This window comes from Python bivittatus, unplaced genomic scaffold (assembly GCF_059951505.1).
Source record: "Python bivittatus isolate LINGU-HERP-01145 unplaced genomic scaffold, Pbiv_v1 ctg000020_np1212, whole genome shotgun sequence".
Classification (NCBI taxonomy): domain Eukaryota; kingdom Metazoa; phylum Chordata; class Lepidosauria; order Squamata; family Pythonidae; genus Python; species Python bivittatus.
In genome coordinates, this window is record NW_028277030.1 from 54106722 (window position 1) to 54129394 (window position 22673).

Below are 22673 nucleotides of genomic sequence, written 5' to 3' on the forward strand. Positions count from 1 at the left end.
TGGGCTTTCTCTCTCCCTGCTCTCTCTCCAATAAATCGGGCTCCTACTAGCCCCAGTAGGGGAAAATAAAAAGCTGCACCAAAGCCCAAGATTGAATGATTCGTCATTCGGAAAGGTTGAAAGGGAACAAGATCAAAAAGAGCCCACGCTCACAATAATTACATTAAATGCGTCCTGGGCAAGAGCACGTGTGCGCCTGGCTCCGAGCTTGGCCTTTCGATGCGGGGGAAGGCATAAGGGGGCGGGGACTCTTTTACTTGGACTTTACTTGGATCAAGGTGTGAAAGCAGTAGAGCAAAGAGAGCTTTGTGTGTGTGTGCATGAAAGAGAGAGAGAGAGAGAGAGAGGGAGAGAATCATCATATTGCAGATTTAGTGTTACTAAATTCACTAGAATTAATTCCCCCTGCGAGTATAGAATGGATTGGAAATGGCCTTTTCCAAAACGACCCGCTGATAAATCCAAAGTTTTCATAGGGATGAAATATGTGAAATATGGGAGGGAACAATGGGATGGTTAATGTGTGAACGATGGGATGGGGGGATTTTTAAAAATGTTACTCTCTGCTAAATGGTTCTTATTTATTGTTTGCAAAATTACACTGAAGGCACTGAATGAATCTAGAGATGGTTGCAGGTGCAGGGGTGTGTGCAAGCATCCACGCACACAGAGAGATTGTTATTACAAGAAGTAACTGTTTCTACTTGTGATTTGCAAATGATCCCAATAGTTAGCAATGAACTGCTGATGCCAGGAAGAGTGAAGGGAGAAGAGAGCAAGGAAATCCTTTTAGCCTTGGATGATTGAATCTTTCCTCTCTCCACAGGATCCCCTTAGTGACTTATTGGTCATTTCCAACTACATACAGTAGTAACTTCCTCACTGAAGCGCTGTAAAGCCCGTCCTCATTACCTTTATATTGGCATAATGAGGGCTGAATGACTCTAGGACACCTCCTGTGGGTCAGTAGCAGGAAATGACTGTAACAGTTCTTAGCATCAACCAACCATTGTTAGCCTAACTTAACAGTAATGAAAATGAGCTTTGCTTCACCCAAGGATGGCTGGACGACTCTTTGCACCTAAACACGCCCTAGCAACATTTTTTTTCCTGCCCTGTTTCTATGCCTTTGCCTTCAGCTCATCCCATGAGCGAGACAGGCTCATTATAGCTTAGCTGCACCAGTGTTAAAGCAGTCCCCCCCCCCCCCGCGCCCCCTTATTCCAACATCGCTCAAAGGCAGCCTCAAGGGATATACAATCTAGGAGGTTTTGTCACCCATTACTTTGGAGGGAAGACAGTGGATGCAGGAGAGGGACTGGTGATGGGGACAGCACATGTCATACCTGCCCTCTCCTCGCCCAGCACCCAAAGCGCCTATGCCGCGCTGTCCTCCCGCCGCAAAGCAATGCTCGAAGGAGCTATTCCTGACCGGGATGCGCCGAAATAGGGGGCGGGGGACGGAGAGGCGGGACTTGGCTTCCAGCATCTCCCGCGCTTCTCCGCAAGAGAAGACCCGGGAAGATTAATTTCGGCGGGGGGTGGGGTGAGGAGATAGCTCATGGAGAGGGGAAACGGCTGCGTCTTCACTGGCGGCAAGAAAGGACCTCTCGCTTTGCTTTGGATTGTTTTGTTTCGCTGTTTATAGAGCCATTCGCGGTCGTTTCTACCCCGCAGGGCACTTAAGGACCGACTCCCAGGATCTGCAGCTGCGTCTCCAGCAAGTGGACCGGGAGAGGCTCGCTTCCGGGCCTGGGACCTCAGGGCAGCCTTGCCGGGTCGGTGGAGAGCTGCCCCTTTCCTTCCAAGGCAGGTCCAAGCGCAGGCGCTCTGGAGCGGATGGGCAACTTGATTGTAGGTGGCCAGAGCTGAGACTGGATCGAGAACAGCCCCCAAAGTCGCTGCCCGCTTTCCAGTCTCCTTTCGGTAGCCCCAGGGCAAGAGTGGCCTCTTAGTAAATCTCTTTATTCAGAGTTCTCGGCCGGAGCAGAAGAAACTTTTTCTTAATGGCTTTCTGTCAGCCATTGAGACAATCAGAATTAAGGGGAGAAAGACCCTTCTGTTCCCGCCCGTTCCCTTTGTGAGCATCCTTTATCCCTGGTTTTTCACGGCGTACGCACCTTCCCTGCTTGAAGCCATTCTCGTAGGCATTTGAGGACTCCCTGGCCTGGTTACCTTCGCCTTCTCTGCAAAGCCGCGGGCTGTTGATTTGGGCTGCCAATGAAGTAGAGAGAAGAGAGAAGCGGTTATTGAAGCCAGCAAGCCAAAGCACAGGCGAGGTGGTGCATCCTTTGTAAGCACACACCTACCTAGAACTTTTCATTGAAAGAGAATAAGTTGAACCATTCCCTGGTTCTAGATGAATTTGCTACTTTGTTGAGTTGCTATGGGCTAGAGGATAACTATTGTTCAATGCTGAATCAGAAAGCTAGAGACAGAGAAAGTATCTAAATATAGGTATAACTAGATTCAAAACTTTTGAGAAAATCAGGTGTTACCGGAATGCTCTTAAAAAGTCCCAAATGAGAGTTAAGAATCTACTTTTGTTATTACTTTTACCGTTGTACATTAATTTTAGAAAGAACTAATAAAGAGCCCCAACCAACATATTTCTGGGACACTTTTGCCACTTTCTTTGAGAATTCACCGATGTCATTTTACTGGGAATATCCACAGGCACAAATGTAAATCAACACCTTTACAGCCAGTTCTGTTTAACCAAGCACAAGGAAGAGAGGACAAGCACCCAGCCCAGGACCCTGGAGGTCGATTGTGAACCTTGCAACCCCATTGACTCAAAAGCTATTGATTCGCCAGCGCCCCGACTCCAGCAAGGGATTTTGAGGCGGCTGCAAGCATCTACGTTCACCTGAAAGGTTCTTACCAGTTCTCCTGAGCTAAGAGGTGACATCTCTTTCTTCCTATCCCTGCATCTCCTCTCGTGTTTGCGTATGCAAATGTAATATAAAAAGCTATGTGTAGACACCACATACAGCCTCACACGCACACCACAGAGAGAAATCTTACTAACCAAATAACCTTCCTTTGAATGATAAATTGTAGAGAGCTCGCTGAAAAGGAAGCTGCTCCTAGCTTGTGGTGGTCGTAAATTCTCCCTCCTGTCTTAACGGGGCCATTCATACAAGGGGATACTGGAGTGTATACCGTGTCCATAGCCTGACCCAGAGCAGTATGTGGTTAGCACAACAAAGCGTTATTTCTCCTTGGCTGGAAGCAAGAGATCGGACACCGGGTGCAACGTGGAGGGCCTTATTGGAAGGAAATGTCTAGGCAGACTTCTCAGGACAATGGATGGATCCATTCTGGCTAAGCACGCGTTTGACCTCCGCAAGGCCAGCAGCGCTCTGTCTGAAACGAAGCGTTCCATTTGGGAGAGCTGGGTTGGAGGATCTGTAAAGCAGTCGGACCCAGCTATGGGCCGCCCTGGACGAGGGATTTAAGTCATAAATGGATTTAATCGGGGGTGGGGCGGGGAGGGGATAGTATTAGATCAGGCTGTTTCGCTTTCCCTGTCCCTAAGCTCCTGCAGGAACAACACGCCTTCTTTGTGAAGAAAGAAAAGTGGCTGATCTGTAAACCCACTGGTGGTCTCCCGGGAGCGAGAACCTCGGCACACAATAGCCCTTAGGTTCGCCTCTGCGCTTTGCGCAGTGCTAAGCCTTGAAATTCTTCCCGACTGTAAGTTTTGTTCTCCAGCAGCACCTGCTGCTGGGACACTCTGGGGGCTTGTGAGACCCTCCCTCCTCCCACCCCATCTTCCTTATCCTTCCATTGTGGACAACGAGGAGCAGGTTTCTCTTGGATTATTGGGCGCAAAGACCCAAGGAGACGTGCTTGGAGGGGTGGGGGGTGGGGTGGGGGGGGGAGGTGGCAGGAAAGCACTCGGCAGTGGACTGCATTGCCGCTCCAGGCACTTCTTTGGGGAGTAGCGGTCCCGCTGATATTAGCGAGTCTCATTTCCAAGCCAGGACGAGTGGGGAGACCGTTACTCTCTCTTTCTGGTGGCGCTGACAGGGTCAGCCTCGCTTCCGAAAACACGTTACAAAGTTGGCAAGAGAAACTCTCGCTCAAAGTGAGCCTTCCTTGCAAACCAGAAAGGTGGCTGGTAAGACGCAAAGACGCCAATCATCTGGAATCCCAAAGGGGGGAGGCGCCGGCAGGCAAGGGATTCTAATCCAGCCTGCGGATGGTGCTTTCCATTAAATGGATAAGGCCCTTCTCTTCCCTCCCTCCCGCTCTCACTTGGCCCTCCGTGACTTGCCGGTGGGGAGGGGGTACCATAAGGAGAAACGATGCCGGGGGGAAGAATTCAATCAAGTTGGCCAGCAGCAACAGGGGCGCCCCTCCTACAGCCCTCCGGAGCACTTTCCGTTCTGCTTGCAGTTCCCTTCAACAGAGAGAAGGCTGAGATCTGAACGGCCCTCACTTTGAAAGAGGGGGTGAGTCTCATCTGGCTCCCCCACCCACCGGGCGCAGCGCAGGTGGCCAGAAGCGACTGAGCGGCTCCTTCTGCTTTCTCGGTGCGTGTTCGTCTGTTCCCCCCTCCTTTCTTTGCCTTTTCCTCCCCCCCCCACCCACCCACCCCCCATGCGCGCGCTCCTTCCTTCTCTCCCTCCTTGGAGTTTGATTACAAAGAGATACGGGGGGGGGGGGGAGAGAGAGAGAGAGAGAGACGCTGTGTAGGAGGCGTGGTGTCAGCACCAGGGCCGGGGCCAATGGGAGGCTCCCCCTGAGCCGGTTGCTAGAGGTCTCCACGTAAATCAAAGCGCAGGGAGCCAATGGGGGCCGGAGGGAGGGAGGAGCAGGGACGCGTGCCTTTGCAGTGGGCTCTGCCAAGCGGACTTGCGGGGGAAGCGAGCGGCGAGAGGAGCCCGAGGCGAAAAAGTAGCTGTCAAATGCGCGGCTCCTTTAAGCAGAGCCCTCAGTCCGGCTCGGAGAGTCATGGCGACCACAGCGTCTAACCACTACAGCCTGCTTACCTCCAGCTCGCCCATGGTGCACACCGAGCCGCCGGGGAGCATGCAGCCCGGCGCCGGCTACAGAGACGCCCAGGCACTGGTGCAGGCGGACTACGCGCTGCAGAGTAACGGGCATCCGCTCAGCCACGCTCACCAGTGGATCACGGCGCTGTCCCACGGCGGCGGCGGCGGCGGCGGGGGTGGCGGCGGCGGCGGCGGCGGCGGCGGCGGCAACGGTGGGGACTCTCCGTGGTCCCCCAGCCCGCTGGGCCAGCAGGACATCAAGCCCTCGGTGGTGCAGGCCGGCGGTCGGGGCGACGAGCTCCAGCAGCAGCAGCATCACCAGCAGCCGCAGCAGCAGCAGCAGCAAGGGAGACCACCGCACTTGGTTCACCACGCCGGGAGCCACCACGCTGCCGTGGCTGCGGCCGTGGCTTGGAGGACCGGCGGCTCGGCTCACCTGCCGCCCGGCATGGCTGCGTCCAACGGCGGCGGCCAGGGCGGGCTGCTCTACTCTCAGCCGCCGGGCTTCACGGTCAACGGAATGCTGGGCTCAGGCCAGCCAGGCATGCACCATCACGGCCTGCGGGATGCCCACGAAGAGCCCCCGCCGCCTCCGCAGCAGCCGCCGCCGCCCCCTCACCACCCGGACCACCTCTCGCAGCAGCAGCAGCCCCAGCACCCGCACCACCACCCGCACGGGGGGCAGCCGCCGCCGCCTCCGCACCACCACCACCACGAGGCGCACTCGGACGAGGACACGCCGACCTCGGACGACCTGGAGCAGTTCGCCAAGCAGTTCAAGCAGCGGCGGATCAAACTGGGATTTACCCAAGCGGACGTGGGCTTGGCCTTGGGCACCCTCTACGGCAACGTCTTCTCGCAGACCACCATCTGCAGGTTCGAGGCGCTGCAGCTGAGCTTCAAGAACATGTGCAAGTTGAAGCCTTTGTTGAACAAGTGGCTGGAGGAGGCGGACTCCTCGTCCGGCAGCCCCACCAGCATAGACAAGATCGCGGCGCAGGGGCGCAAGCGGAAAAAGCGCACCTCCATCGAGGTGAGCGTCAAGGGCGCCCTCGAGAGCCATTTCCTCAAGTGCCCCAAGCCCTCCGCCCAGGAGATCACCTCACTGGCGGACAGCCTCCAGCTCGAGAAGGAGGTGGTCCGCGTGTGGTTTTGTAACAGGAGACAGAAAGAGAAACGCATGACTCCCCCGGGAGGGGCTCTGCCGGGAGCCGAGGACGTGTATGGGGCCAGCAGGGACACGCCGCCGCCGCACCATGGGGTACAGACTCCTGTGCAGTGAACTCCGCCTGGGGCGGAGGAGGAGTGGGCTGGGGGTCGGGGGGGCCGAGCCCCGGCCTCTTCCCTCTGACCCGACTCCTCCAACCCTTTTGATTGTTTCCCTCCCCTTTAAAACAAAGCAAAAAGCAGACAAAAACAAACAAAAAACAAAACAGGAAGGAAGGAAGGAAGGAAGGAAGGAAGGAAGGAAGGAAGGAAGGAAGGAAGGAAGGAAGGAAGGAAGGAAGGAAGGAAGGAAGGAAGGAGACTGCACTGAACTATGCTTGAAACAGTAGCGGAGTGGGTAATGAATGAGGGTGTGTTTTGACCTTTACAGGCGAGTAACCTGGCAATGGAGTGCAGTGAGTATATGGAGAGATGTGTGAGAGATGAGAGCTGCCTGCCCCTTCCTTCCACCCGCTGGCAGGCAGGCTCGCTGGCATGCGCGCGCTCTCCCTCTCTTCTCTTTCTCTCTCTTTCTCTCTTTCTCTCTCTTCCTTGCAGCCAGGCACAGGCCGAGAGACTCCAAATGTGAGAGGAGCGAAGGGGAAAGTTAGGCTTGACTTAGCGGCTGAGTCCTTGGGAGATTTAGGCCAGGTGCACCTCCAACACAAGAAAGATGCTTTGCCACACACATTAGTTTTGGCCTTGGTTTGGGGAGGGAGAGGGCAAATGTGAAGGCAAGAAGGAGGGGTTAAAAAGGCCAAGCTGATGAATTTGTGCTGCAAGGAAATAGATGTTTGCCCATTATTCATCTCCTTCTCATTCTCAGCTGGGAAATGATTTGCATTTTTTACCTGGCCCAGGGTAGCCATCCCTGTGGACCTGGCCTTTCCTCTTTGTATGGATGTCTTGAAGTTTGAGGACCACCTTTGGTGGAGGTCACGTTTAGTTTGCTCTTTCTACCACCTTTAGCCCACAGAAAGGGGAAGCTGGGCTCTTTAGTCTTGCAGAAAGTAGTAGAAAGAGGACCAGGAAAGGGGGGGGGGATAAATAACAGCCACTTCCCAGAAATGTGGTTCTGAAATTATTCAGCTCCAGAGACAACAAATTGTTGGTATGTGAGAAGTGGGAAAGGAAGGTGAAGAATGAATACTTACTGTTAGGCCTCCCTTCCCCAAGTTGATGCCCTCCAGCTAAGTTGAACTACAGCCCCCATCACTCCCTGCCAGCATGCCCATGCTGTCCTAGTCCAACATCTCTGAAGGTCATCTGGGGGAAAGTCAAGACATCTGGGCAAGCCACATTTAATTAGAGCAAAAGCAAAAAAATGGGTGACTGTAGAAAGACTCTGGCAGCTTTTCCCACCAGGAAGTGGCACTTTGGGGAGATGATTCTAACAATGGGGTAGAATGAGAGAGAATGCAAGGACTGCTTAACTTCAGAAAGTTCCCTATATACCTTGCATATCCAGCACTACCTGAACCTTAGGACACTGATGCTGACATCTGCTTTTAAATGTGAAATGAAGAAGGGGGAGCCCCGGAAGGCAAAATCCTTCATTCTGACCTGTGGGGAAAGGGGACCCTTGAAGGGAAACCCCACTGATCGAAGTAACAAAGCTCAGAGAAGGCATTCTGTGATCCTAAGGTAGAGCCTTTCCCTTTGATTTGCTTTATCGAAGATCAGAACCGGAGGGATGCCCACTATAAATGGGGCTGGCTGGCTTCCACCTCATGAACTACGCTGTGAGTTCAGTGATGGAAAAATTACAGCCCTTGCGAACAAGCCTAGATCCATTCATCTCAGGAGGTTTGACTTCAGTAGAGGGAGAGATAGGTTCTTTCAAAAGAGCTGCTTTGGAGAGTATTTGCCCCATTGAAATATGAGGAGTTCAGGATGATAAAGAAGTCAGACTTTCGTTCACTGAAATCAGTGAGGTTGATTTCCAAATCAAAAATGTCTGTGAAGATTGCTTTCAAAATCAAGGGCATGGTTGAGGAGGCGGTCTGCGCTTAAGGTTGCTGAGGCCTTGTGCAGGTGGGAGAATTTCCCTCTAGGGTTTAAATGCATCCCAAATGCTGCCTGGCATATCAGCTTAATGTAGATGGCATGAAAAAGGCCAGTTTAACTCTATGTGGGTTTATTTTTGAAGGAAGTCAAATGAAGTGAAAACAAAAACAACCTGAATGACATTTTTCAATCCATCCTTTGCCTTCTCCTTGTGGTTCATGGTTTTAATGGGTACATTGACTTGGTTGAAAATGGTTAACTTTCTCCAAACAAAGCAAAACAAGGCGGAAGGCTTTAGAGAGGGAGCTTTGGGGGAGGGCCTTGAAATTGTGTATTATATTCCATATTAGGGGTAACCCTTGAAACTGTGATCGTAATTCATTCTGAAACATCTACTCAGCACAAAACGGGGCTGTCTGTGTATTTTTTTTCCTAATAATTTTTACAAAAGTTTGCCTGATGAAATGATTGAGAATTCTGAGGCCAATTGAATAATCTCTCAGATAAATTTGCAGATAAAACATTGGATTAGGTCAGTGGGATTTCATAATATTCTGGTCTCCAAGGGAGCTCTAAGCCCCAGTCTGACACTGGATTTTATTCTCCCAGTTTCCTCAGAAGACATAATGTAGCTTTCTAGGAAGTCTTTATTCTATTTTCACATTGTGGGGATTTTTTTCCCCATCTAGACAATGTGGATACTAATTTCTTTTTGAGACTATTGTAGCTGCTGTTGATTATAAGATGGATACAAACTCCTTCTCTATTGCTATTCAGGTCAGGGATGAAGAAGTGGCAGCAGGGGGACAGTAACACTTATTAATACCTGGGTAAGGTCAAAAGAAGGAGTTTGGAGGAGGTAGACCTCCTAACTCTTGGCAAGATTTACTTAAAAATAATTTTTAAAAAAGTGACCAAGCAAACCTTACCGCTCTGTATATATGTTTAATATTTGTCCTTTGAAATGCAGAAATAGTTGAAATGTTTCCTTTGTCTATTTTTTCTTTTTCTTTTTAAATGCTACCCAGGGAAATATTTTCATATCATTTTTAAGTGGCCTGCCTCAATGTATATTTATTTCTTCTAAAGCAAACAGGTTCTGGAAACTGTTTTTTTTTTTTCCTGTAGCTTTAAATGAGTAGGTAAACAAACAAACAAAAATTCTATATGGGATGTATTTTTTTTTTTTTTTGGTTCAGTCTCTTTAAAGAAATACTTTGTTTTTTGGTACATTTGGATGTGCTCGTGGGGAAAAATAAAAGCGCAGAGATCCTTATATATTTATGTTAAAGTAATATTTTATTATCTACATAAAACAGAAATACACAAGACCTTTATAGTTTCTTCGACTTATTGGCATATCCTTTATTTTTTGCTGGGGGGGGGGTGGATATTGAGTGACAGAATAATGTGTGTGTGCGTGTGTGCATCTCTTTCTTTCTCTCAAGGGGAATAGAAACTAGTATTTCTGTTGGAGTGGATTCTCTGACCTTCCTCTTTATTTCATGACATTTTGGAATAAACTCTATGCCTAATTGATAAGACAGATTTTTCTCGTTTTGCTGGTGTGATGCTGCTAGTTGATATCATGCATCAAGAATATAGGCCACAAATCTAGTGGGAGATTTAAGTTGATTTTAAAGCTCGGGCCTGTGTATCACGGGTAGCCGGCACAATGCGTGATTGCATGCCCTGAACATTTCTCAAGGACAGAGAAATGGGGAATTCTGACATCTGTTTGAAGACTGCACAGTTCTAGCATATATACCTAGCAATAATTCTCACTGGGAAAAATGTCTCTTGACATGGGATTATTCATAGGTTGTGTCATCTGGGACAGGATGTTTGCAGCTATTGAATCACTCCTCAGGTGGAAGGCTGAAGTGTTTAGAGATGCATGTTGAAAGACTTTATCTAGAGTAGTGCCATTGGTATCCTGCTGAACTTCAGGAGGAGTGAATTAGAGATCACAGCAGTTCAACTGGTATTCTTTTTCATGAAAGGGACAGTGCAACCTCTGTGTGTGGCGGTGGGGGTGGGGGGTTATGTGCATACATACTCTTTTTAATTTAAACTGTTTCAGTCACAGAAATATATGAGTTCAGCTGCGATTCCTCGCCCATATCCAGTTAGGTGGGAGAAGTTTGTATTCTCTCAGGAGAACAAAAGTTCTGTCAAGAGAGATTGTCTTTCTGTCTGTCTTCCTGAGGGGTGGCGGTGCACAGCAGATCTTCCTTGTAGTCCTTTCTACTGCCCCCATTTTGAGACTGCAATAAACATGCAGACTTCCGAGGAGCCGACGAGCCCTGATCCCTGAATTTGATGCCACTTTGGAGCTGCACTTTCCGGCGAGATTTCCTTTCCCAGCAGTGGGAACATCCCCCCCACCCCCCCCCCACCCCCCATGTATACACGCACATCAGTGTCTGGAGGATCTGAGTGCTCAGTGGCAGGGCTTTTTCCTTTCCTAGGAGAAGCGAGGCATCAGGCCCGGCTTTGCTTGCGACCGCTGTTGCGCCCGGTTGCGCCTTTGAGGGCTGAGGTGGAACCTTGTGAGCACAAAGGCCCGCTGCAGAGAGGCTGGGGCAGAAGCGGCGGCGGCGGCGGCGGCGCCGGCGGCGGGGAGAGGAACAACCCCGATTCTGTGGGTGTGCCTGTGTGTGTCTGGGTTTCACCTTTCGCTAACGCCCCATAGAGACTCTTCTGCTCCCGGCCGTCCTTCCTTCCTTCCCACTGTCAGACCCTTTCTCTCCCCCTCCCCCCCTTTAACGGTACTTTCCAGGCTTATTAGATTTAATCATCTTTTCTAACTCCTAGTCAATATTACACGCGTCCCAAACAGATTCAGCTAAATGATCTTATCAATAGTCTGGAAGCGAAGTGACAGCAAGAAGGAGTGTTCTGCGACCGCAGATATGCTGATGGGTAAAATGTTTAAGCTGGATATAGATTGAATGTCCTTTGGTCAATAGCTCGCTGAGTTGTTTGCATTTTTTTTTAAGTAGTGGAGAGGGAGTGAGGGTGGGTGGGCGACTGTACACTGAAAACTGGGCAGCCTCTGCCCTCTGCAGGACACCGGAGCGGCCTCTGAGGGAATGCTGCGCTTCTTCCCAAATGCGGACCGGACGGGGGTGGGGGGGTGGGGAGGGAGAAACAGAGAGCGAGAGCGCGGAATCCCGTGCAAGGCCTCGGCTGACCTAGGTGGGATTCCATCCTGTGCCCCTGGCCTCTGGTCGGCATACTGTATCTGAGTTTGCTTAAAACACACACACCCCAACCCGCGAGCGAGCCACCGTGTGCACGCATGTGTTCCCACTAAGTCGTGGCAGGAGAGTCCTCGGTCTGCTGCCTGTTGGGGAAACAGAGCAGCGGCGAGGCCCTTCAGAGAAGGGGCGTGCTGCGGTGGTGGTGGTAGTGGGGAACTTCTTCTGAAAAGGCCTCCCCCCACCCCCACCTTCTCTTTCTCTTTCTCCAAAGGCAGCGCGTCAGAATCCGAAGTCTCAGGGAACTCCTCTCGCTTAAGGAAAGGGCTTTATGTCCATCTGCTTCTGTCTATCTCTTTAGCGGTCTATTGGGGATCTCTCTAGAGAACCACAAAGGGGAAAACTTGCCCAGGCGAAACTGAGGGTTCCCCTTTTCCGTCAACTCGAAAAGCGCTTTCTTTCTGCTTTTGCGATCCCTCCTCGCCGTTTCACGTATTTGACAGCGCTGTAGATTTTGTGGGAAACCTGTCTCTCGGTCGACGGCAGTAAATAATCAAAGTGAGCCGGGCGAAAGGAGGGTGTTAAAAACCAACTCGTGGGATGCACTTTTGAACAGGATGCGGGGCTCGCTGGAAGAACAAAGTAGGCGGTTGCGCTGGCTCCCAGAGTTGCATTCGCCTCTTGCTTCTTTGCGGGGGCTGCCAGGGGGTGGGAAGGTGGACCTGAAAGCCAATGAGAAGATCGCTTATTTATTTGGGAATGTGTCCCTAGCTTAAAGGGGGACTTGAGGAAGAAAGGAAGGAGTGATCTAAATAAAAAAGAGGTTTGGAGAAGTTGCAGAAGACGAGAGGAACAGTGATGCATATTGTATCATCATCATCATCATCATCATCATCATCAGTTATTTTGTCAAAGAAGAATAGTTAGTGGCTGAGCCAGTCTTGAACAAATATTAGGGTTTTTTTTCCTGAATCAGAAGTTATTAGGAGCAATAACTAAAACTAACTAAAATAGGCTTGGATGACCAATATGCAAAGGGTTTTAACCTCTGTGTGTGTGTGTGTGTGTGTGTGTGTGTGTGTTTAGTAGTTTAAATAAGAATCGCTTCTCTTCTCTTTTTAAAACTGTTTCTCCCTGCCCTAAGTTGTCGGGGTTCATGTTTACATTTCTGGGCCAAGTGATAAATGAGTATGTACATGAGGATTTTTTATTTTTATTATTATTATTATTATTGTTGTTGTTGTTGTTGTTGTTGTTATTATCGGCACTGGGCGATGGCCTTTGCATGAGGCCTTTGTGAGAAAAGAGCAGCTTTCCAGGTAGCCACAGTCTCGATCCACAAAGCAATTGTGCCCGTTGGTGTGCGTGTCATTCCTTCCATGAGGACCGCAACTTCCTCCCCCGTCAGAAAATGCGCAGGCACAGCTCCTTGGCCATCTGGGGCAGGGACATGACTCAGGCACTTTCCGCTGCTTTTTGTTTCCTTGTTTTTACTTCGTATCGTTTTCATCTATCTGAACCTTGGCATCACTTGCCAGTGTTAAGGTTTGGGGCCTCCCTCAACTATCCTCCTGGTTCGGTTTGAAGACAAGGAAAGAGACAGCCAGGACTGAAAGTCGCCTCTTTTACAGTTTAACTTGCCCCGTGTCTTTCAGGTGGCCAGCCTATCAGTTATCTAGGGGCGAGTCCCGCTGCATCAAACGAGGCTGAACTCGGAGTCCCCATCCATATACCCTGACAGACAGTATGGAGGGTAGCTCAATTTCAGTGGGGTTTAGAATCAGCGTCTCCGTAGAATCGCCCCTCTAGCATACTCTCCCACACGGATCCTAAACATCTTTATATGGAAGTAAACCCACGACGACTGTTGGGACTTGTTCCCCTTTCATACATATTTCTAGTTTCACCCTTCGCCTTTGAACTGAAAAGGTTTGAGCCAGAGACGCAGATCCTGACACTGAGGAGGATGCAGAAATGAGATCACCAAAGGGCGTAGCTTTGCAGTTGGGGCAGCCACCAGGCCAAAGCTGTCGCTAGCCAGCCTGGTTATTGCACTGTGCGGGTCTCCTGCATCAGCTGAGGGCAAAAAAACAACTCGGTTAGGAAAGCGGATTTTAAAACGGAAATGAGAGAAACCGGGTTCCGTATTAGGCACTGAAAATTCCTCCAAGGATAGGGAAGGCAGGACGATCCTGAGGGGCAGATGAATAAGTGCTGGTGGGAAAACCGCCCTTTCATTCCTGGGTAGCTACAAACAATGCATTTTCATCTGCTGCCGGTCCCTAGATTGCGCTCCTTTACCTACAACTTCAGTCCTCCCTCCGGCTTTCCATGCTGAAAGCCCCACTGAACACAGTGGGAAGTAACTTTTAGGCAACAGGCGGAGAAGAGGGAAGGGCTGAGCGGCGAGGAGCTGAGGTGGCTGGACCGCCAGATCGGAACCCCACTCAGAACTAGTCTCGCTGGACTCAGGAGAAAGTCCTAACCGCGCCGTGATATTACAACACAGCAGCAGCCAAGTTTTGTTATAATGGGGGGAGAAGTTCTAGGAATTGGGATTAAATGTGCTTCCAGGGAAGCAGGGCTGTTGTGTGGTTTACTGCAGCGGGGTTCTAGCAATTTAGAAGATTCCCTGTCACTCTCACGTGTACAGGCATATAGACAGCATTTAGCCCACTTTTATTTAAGCGGAGCCACCGGTTCTCAGCAGAAAGAAGCTAGCGAGGGCATTTCTAAAGTTATATTAATGTTGTTGGAGTTGTGAATTGGTTGCAGTGCTGAGTTGTGAACAGACGTCAGCTAGGTCAAACGCTTGTGTAACATTTGTGAAAAAGCAGGAGTGACTTCTTTTGTTTAATTAACGGTATTGGTTTGTTTTTAAAACCCTCATAATCACCTAACTTGGCCCTGTTAAGTCCTGACAGCCAGGAGTGTCAAGATACAGCAAATAATGTTGATTTTTAAAAAAAATTAAAGTGCCATTAAAATCACTGGGGCTTTAAAGGGCTTTATTTTGTTAGGAAGAGTCCCATTACTGTAAAGTAAATCATGTCTGGATTGCAACCAGAGTTGAAATGAAAAGATTCCCAACACGTTCTTTTTAAACACACTTGCCACTGAAATTCTTGAGGTTTGGGTAAACATTGATGTAACTATTGAACATTATTGGCTTTTTATTCGTAGCTTTCTCAATCAGCAAATCTTGAATGCCTTGCAGGTCGCTTGGAATGCAGGAAGAATATACATATTTGGTCGTTTTGCTTATTGGTCTGTCCTTGTAGTGTCCCAGACAAAAGGATCATTTTTCAGAATGGTGATGTTTAGGTCCTGCCCATCTTGGTGTCACATTCAAAAAGCTCCACTGATTTGCAAAGGGTGCTGAAGGATACCTTCTTGGGTATCCCAGGCGAGAGGCCATCTGCTGCCTTGCAGCTGAGTGTGGCTTTTTCTTTGTGTTTTGTTTGCTCAACGCGAAAAGTTAAGGCAGCATGGAGAGACAAACCATCTTAAAAGTGATAAAAAAAAAAAAAGACTATCCTTTGTTTTTCCGAGGTAGGAAGAGTTTTTGAAGTGGTCCTTTTCTTCCTGCAGACTCACAGTTAGCAAAATTTGAAGGGGGGGACTGCTGATTTCCTCCTGATTCAGTAATAAATAATAAAGTAGTAGTAGTAGTAGTAGTAGTAGTAGTAATAATAATAATAATAATAATAATAATAATAATAATAATCTCTTATGGGTGGAATCACAAGTCTTCCCCCCATGCTACTAGCCCTTGCTCCCCCCTCCCGCCGCCCCCCCCCCAGCCAAAGAAAGCCTCAGTACTGTATTTAAAAGTGAATCCCCTTGAGTTCTACAAAGAAAACTCTTCGAGTGTCTGCAGCCCTTTGCTTCCATGCAGGGGGAGGAGAGGCTATTCTAGCTTCAGCATTTATACTAGTTGGGGATGTAAACAGTCAAGCGACAAGTTAGGAGATGAATCAGAGCAGGCGGGGAGGAGAACTTGTATACCTCGCTCCCTAAACTTCAGAGGGTGAATTTCTTCCCCTCCCTCACCAAACTTTTACGGGATTGGCAAGAGAAAAAAATAACAGAAAGAAAAGCGTTTGGAGGCAGAGCATCTCAATTCTTGAACCTCCCCCCCCACCACCCACCCACCCACCCACCCACCGTGGACGTGACCCTGCAATTGTCCTCTCCACTCCTTCTCCCCCCGCCCATTTTTAAAGACTTTGCTGCAGCCCTGAGGATCTGAAAAGACCTGAAACCACCTTGAATTCTCTGAAGCCTTCCTGATGGTTAAGCTGGACCATCTTAAAAGCACAGCGGGCCCTTTCCATTCCCAGGACAGGCCTGCCAGCTGGCCGTCCCAGCCGGAGCTTCGGCTCCGCCAACCAAGCCAAGTTCCCAATTTTCATCGGGAGGTGCTGCCGAGAGATGGTGTCTGCCCCGGTGCAGTCCAGCCACTCCCCAAAGCCCAGCCCGGACTCCGAGCCACCCCGGAGTAAAGTTTGGGGCGACTTGACTGCCCTGTTCCTCTCCTTCAAGCCTCCAGGCGCTCAGCGCCAACTCCGGGAAGGCTCGGGCTCCGCGGTCAGTCGGCGAGACGTGCCAAGAAGGAGGGCGCTATTTATTTCCCTCTGCCTGTGGATTGCGAAGACGTTCAAGCAGGCACAATCATTACACTAATTTGTATTTGATTGTTTGGGCGGACGAGGGGTGAGTTTTATTACGCTAAAGCATTCAAGCACGCGCGCACCACTGATTAGCAGTATACATTAAATAAAGTTGTTTGTACACATTGTCTTACCACATATAGGCAGACTTATTATTCTAATTACTCTAATTAGGGCCTTGCAATAGCTTCTGTTTGATCTGAGAAGACTTGGCTCCGCGCTAGTCCTTTTTCGGAGGGGGAGGATATAATTCGCTCCCTGCAAGTTGTCACGTTGCCCCCTCCCTTCAAAAGGCATAATAGTACCGGCAACTATCACTCTTGATTAAAAGCGGACAATTCACACTTGGGTTGTGAAAGAAAGGTTTGGAGGGGTTCTGCGGACGCTTCTGAGGGTCCCCCGCACTCCACCAATGAAATTCTTGTTTAATGTTTAAAATCTAAAAGTGAAACTAACATTCAAACGAATAAGATTTAACTTTTCTTTTCTCCCCTCCAAAGCTATTTCTTCCTGTCTGCAGTGGTCAAGGTTAGGATGAGCGAAGTGATTTTAACAGCGCAGTCCTCTGTTCTGCCTGCTTACTTAGAAGGAAGCCTCCCTGTTTCCCGGGGGCCTCTCTGCCGACTATTTTTAATGCTGTCCGTTCATCAAACAGGTTACTTTGTTAGGGCATTAAAATTAATACCTTGTTCCTTTTGGGATAGCCCTTTCTGCCTTCCCTTCCTCCCCCCAAAAAGAAGAGAGAAGTTTTATTCTTCCCTCTTTGAAATCAAGAATAGTATCGACGTTGTCTGAAGAGGAGAGTTATTATTCCTTTGCTCACCCCCCCCCCCACCGTAGCAATTGCTCCTGTTTACAAATGCTAGCTATCCCTCCCTCCCTTCCTTCTTTCCTTCCTCTTTCTGGAAGCAAGTCCAGCTGCTAAACCGTAGAGTCCCTTCCCCAGCCTTGGCCAGCTCCTGAAGGAAGGAAACCAAGTCGCCAGTCCCAAGCCTTCTCTTTCGTGAATGCTGCCGTCGGTCCTCCCCCGAGGAGCCGGTGGCCTCCCTCTAGCCGCGCTCCCGGGTCAGACCCTTTTCCCGCTGCCTGGACTCGTCAGCGGCTGGGGCAAAGGCAGAGCGTTTTCCAGGGGTCGCTTTGCTGCTCTCCCAGCCGCTGAAGTGCCTTGAAAGGGGCGCGCTCGTCGCCTCCCTCACTGCTCGGGTCCGAAGGCGAGGGGCAGGTGGGTCTGTGCCTGCGTGTTCCCCAGAGATACACACGCGCGATACACACGGGCGAGCTGGGGCACAGGAGCTCCGACCCGTCCGGGTGGACCTGCTTTGGAGGCATCCCGCAGTTCTCCGCGGATCCCCCGCGTTTTGGCAGGGCGCACGCCTGCCTTTTCCCTCTCCTCCCGCCTCCTGACTTTTCATGGATCCGAGTCAGGGGAGGGAAAAGGCCAAGTTGTTTGGGAGGGATCCGAAGGTGTCCTGGGGAAAACACAACAACAACAAGGCTGAGCTGCTTGGCAGAAGTCACAGCAGGCAAGCCAGAGGACGGGCACTGGGACCAGGCCTCGGCTGGAGATGCCGGTCTCCCAGCCGGGAGAGATCAAACATTCCTCAAGCAGGACTTGAGCTGACGTCTGAAAAGGACGAGGGGGGAGGGAGAAGGGGGGGAGAGTCCGCGCGCGCGAGGTTTAGAGCCAGCCAAATGCCCCTCTGCCATAAAGATTCTCTGTGCCACAGGATTTATCCTTCCCCCGAGAGTTCATTGTACTACACAGCCCGGCTGCCCTTCTCGCATGAATCTGTTTTGTAACAAAGTCTCCCCAGCGTGGGTATTAGAGAATAAAGCCTCCCTCCCCCTCCCCCTCCCCCTCCCCCTCCTTTTGATCCCCCTCTCGTCAATGCAGCAGCTGCTCTAGGAAAGCTCTTCTTCCGCGCCGCGAAAAAAAGCCAGAATAGAACTTGGGCGCCCCACAGCGGGCCTGAGGCGAAGTTGCTCGAAGAAACCGAGCGACGGAGCCCTCGGAGGGGAGGAGGGGGCCAGAGCAAAGCAAAGCAAAGCAAAGCAAGGCGACCCTCCTAGCGCCCCTTGTCCGTTGCGAAAATAAAAGAGGGCGCTTTGGCTTCCATACTCGCCTTGGAAGACGAGTTCGCGGATGCCTGACGCCAGTTTGGTGGGGCAGAAAGGCTAAAAGGCAAAGAAGGGGGAGCGGGAGAAGAGCGTCTCCTTCTCTCCAGATTCTCTGCCTATTTCTGGCTTTGGTTCACAGCTGGAAGAAAGTTGGGTTCTGAGGGGAAATAGCCTCCATAGATCGGGGGAACAGAAAGGTAGTTCTGTCTCTGTGCACCAGGCTGAACCTGTAGTTTTCTTAGCCCACAATTAAAACCATTTTATGCCTCCCATGTCCCTTTTTAGAGGGTCCTGCCACAGCAACAAAGTGGGGGGGGGGCAGGAAACAGAGCTTCACCACCCCACTTCAGGTCGGGGAGCTCTTTTCTTTTTGCATTGCCTGACATCTGTAACTCAAATCGTGTGTATGAGCTCTAATAGAGGAAAGCAACCTGATGGCTTCCAGATGTTTTCGCTCCCATCAGACTTTGCCCACCTGACCCATGACAAAAAGCTATACTTCAAAACATTTAGAGAGCACCAAATTGCTGATTCCTGGGCTGGAGCAGAATGCCTGTTTGTTCTGTTCTGAACAGACTCCATGTTAACCAAGTGTTTGTATTTGTGCCTGAGCAGCATGAAAAAGAGAAGGTTAAATGTTCTTCTACTGTCTCAGGTGTCACTGTCCTTGGAAGGAAGATCTGAAGGATTATGTCAGTGATTACACAGCAGTCCAGCTGAAGATGAGCTTTGGGTAGTGGAGTGACTCTAGTTACTGAAAAAGGAGTGACTTCAGAATTAGAATTTCACAACTGCAACAGGGAAGTTGCTAGAGGCTTGAGATTAATCCTCAGGGGCCTCCTGTCTCTGGACATGTCTGCGTTTGTTCCTTTCGTTGTCGTGTCTAGCTGTGAGAGTTTTGTCTTCCAGGCATGTTGGATCTGCCTTGAAAGCCATCTCAGCTAGCAGCTAGTGCTACATCTTGTGCAGCAGAGGATTGTGCTGTGTGTGGCTTGTGCATTTTGGGAAGAAAGAGAGATAGGGACTCCCTACAGTAGGAGGGAAAAGGCAACTCAACTTCTTTTCTAAAGCACTTCTATCATTTCTTTTACTAAATAATTCCCAGAACAATGCCCCGACACAAATTAAATTATGGTGGCTTTGGCAGCATATGTCCGGACATTTTTACCAGCTGTCTTAAGGTTCCAGCCTGGTGTTCACTTTTTCCTGGGACTGAGTCTCACTGAACGTGGGAAGCCTTGCCTTAGAGAGAACATGCACAGGAGCACATAACAGAGCTGTCGGTTTTATGACTCTGTGCATCAATGACAAGGAGATAACCTCACAATCCTGCCTCCACAACATTTATCCCTTTGCAAGAGCACTCCTCAGTACATTAACAATGCCTACAGTGATGGGTAAGGATTAGCGACTCTGGAAATCTCACGTTAAAATTACAGGGTGTGATGCTCACGTTGTATAAGAAGCCAAAGTTGTCACTGCACTCCTGCTCATGTCCAGGATGCATTCATAAAAGTCCTATTGACTTATGTAAATTTAAGTATTTTATGATCCACTCCTCGAGCAATTTTGTGATTAGTTTCTATATTTCCTATGCCAATCTGTTTACACCAAAGTGTACTCACAAGGGCTAAATGTGTTGATGGCCTACAGAGGCAGTTCAGTTGTGAGAGCCATGCTTATAGTGTGTGCAGCACAGGTAACGGAAGGTACATTTGTAGCACGGGGCTTTTTTCCTGGGATTAAATGGACAGGCATATGATACCTTTAAATCTTGCCTATTTGCAGAGGAGATTAAATTAGCATGAAGGAGGCTGCTGTAGGATTCTCCTTATCTCACTGTTATCTTGATCAGGCAATTTGTTCTCAGGTACCACACCAGGAATGAGAAAAATTGTTCTGCATGGTATTGTACAAGTGCACAGATCTTTGCTGAATAAGATGGGTGTATCTGCCGTCCAGAGGACCAAGTGCTGATGCTGAGTTATTTCTGATGCACCATAAACATACTGGAGCCTTGGCATGCTCTGTAGGTCTTCCCTTCCCTGTCAGCCTCTAGATGTTTTCATGAACATTTATAACTTCTGTTATTCTAGTTGAACCGGCTCGTTCTGTAATGATAGCTGCATATAAAAACTGGGGATCAATGGACTGATGTGCTTGAAACAATTAATTCATGTCTCTAAACAATAAGCCATGTGGGGATGTTTGCTATAGTTTTTCCTCCCTTTTTACACCTTTGAATCCTGTCTGATCCTCATCCATCAGTAGAAGTGTGTCTCTATCTTTCTGGGTACAATTTACAGTATATAACATGTTCATGGTCCTTTGGCATATAGCAACAATAATCTGAATGCTTTAGGCAGGTTAATAGAAATAGTGGATGTCTGTGTTTCAGGTTAAACAAGAATGTTCAAGTGGCAAACCCCTATATGCTAGGGATGAAATATTGCCCAATTTATTTTTAATTTTTTAAAATTCTTCTGGGCATTTTGTTGATGTCCTCTTTGTTCTGTTGGTGATGTTTGTGTTTTTTCTAATTCCATGATGTGTGTGTTTTTTTTCCAATTCCATGATCCCTGAAATGGGATAGCTTTCATAATGTTCAGTGCAATTCAAAAAGGAATAGTAGTAACATAATATTAGAAATTACATCTCCCAGATCCCTTCAACAAAGGCTACAGATAGATATAGATACAGATTTACATCTGAAACAATTTCAAGTTTTTGAAAACAAACTTTACTAGAAATTGAACCAATCCTCTCATTTTCAAGTAGTATAGCACTGATAATTTCTTTGTGTTATGACAAAGAGCCATGCTAAGAATAAAGTTTACAGGTGGACAGATAAGCAGGTATCCAAAAAACTTAGGACTTAGACCTGGCAGTTATAATATCTATTAAGTATAAGTATGATGAACATACTAACAAATGCTGCAAAGTAGTTTTCCTATACATTATTCTTTGTTCATACACATATGAATATATTCAAACACAAACTTCTGGGAAGGGAGAACTAAATTTTTAAGGTGATATGAGTCCCTCTTCTGTAGGGAAAAAAACCCATACATCTTTACAAGGTTTGCCATTCCCAGGGAGATAAAACAGCAATAGATTTAAGCACAGACTTCAGTCCATCTAAGATTTGTATATCTTTGACAGTCTTTTCATGGAAGCATACTTTTTCTGACTTTAACTAGTTCCTTTAGGTGATTTGCAAAATATCCCAACATGCAGCCCTGGGAAGTTATTCATATGCTTCTAAACTATAAAAGAAGAAGTATTCTGTGCCAGCAACTGCATGACCTGATATTTCAGGAAAGCCTTTACTTGCAATTCAAGGTTTTTGTTTTTCAGGTTTCGTGATGTCCATGAATGCTTTGGGCATCTAGTATATAAATATTATTGTATAAATGCTATTTATCAATGCCCTCATACATATTTAAATGACTACGTACACACATTTTATGCATACCCAGAAACTATGGGATCATAATATATTATGGCCATTAGGAAAACAGTATATTTTATTTTATTTTATTTATTTTTATTTTATTTTATTTATGCTTATATTGTTCTGTGATCTCCCACATACATTGCAGATGCTATATAGACTTCAGTCTCTGCCGTCTAAGATATAGAAGTTCAAATTCTGCAACTAGAGAAATTATTATTGTTATTATTATTATTGCTATTATTTTGATTTCTGTGCCACCTCTCCATATCAACAGGCTCAGAATGGCACACACCACAGATACCTAGCAAAGCCTAGAGGTAATTGCAGCAGCTCTGATTTCATGGGCTTTAAATGTAGGATCACAGCCTTCAGAGAGCTACTTCATGTGGATGGTTGCATTCCTAGCCAGCTGGCAAGTCTGTCTGTGGTATGTTGTTCTCTTGGTGGGGGAATACCATTTTGCTTTTTGCCCCTTCTTTTCTTTTTTGAAGCCCTTTCCCAAGTCTACTCTTTGTTGGAACTTCTTTGGCAGCATATGAAGGTTCAGAGGCAGCATGTGTTTCTTCCTTCTTATTACAGGAACAAGACTGGGGAGATGCTCTTCCCCTCTCTTCAAACCACCCCCTGACAACGTTGCTTCAAAGCTGCCTTTAATTACGGAACCACTGGCTTGATAGTCGGCTAGAAGATCGCGGCCTTTCCTTCGCAAGGCATCTAAATTCAACATGTTCCCTAGCTATTCCATGGGCTCTAATGGGCATTTTTATTTTTATTTATTATTATTATTAATATTGTTATTATTATTATGTTTGGGGGGGCTTCAGATGACGTGCTTTCCTTGCTCACCACGTCATGTTTTTTAATCTATCCCTGCCTTTGATTATTGCTACTGCTGCTGGTGGTGATAATACAGTTTTCTTCATGGAGTCTATTGTTCCTGCTTAAGACACAGTCAGAAGAAAGCTAATCATTTGCAGGATTGCTCTTCTTTTTGCCTTTTCTTTTC

The 22673-nt window shown here is 48.3% G+C and overlaps 1 protein-coding gene across 1 annotated transcript; it reads left to right on the forward strand.

The window, feature by feature from the left end:
• The first annotated feature begins 4962 nt into the window (after window positions 1–4962).
• Window positions 4963–22498, forward strand: POU3F2 (POU class 3 homeobox 2). Its single transcript, XM_007422506.3, has 2 exons — window positions 4963–6264; window positions 22247–22498. Exons 1-2 carry the CDS (start codon window positions 4963–4965, stop codon window positions 22319–22321), a joined length of 1377 nt encoding a protein of 458 aa, XP_007422568.3. The 3' UTR covers window positions 22322–22498.
• Window positions 22499–22673: the final 175 nt, after the last annotated feature.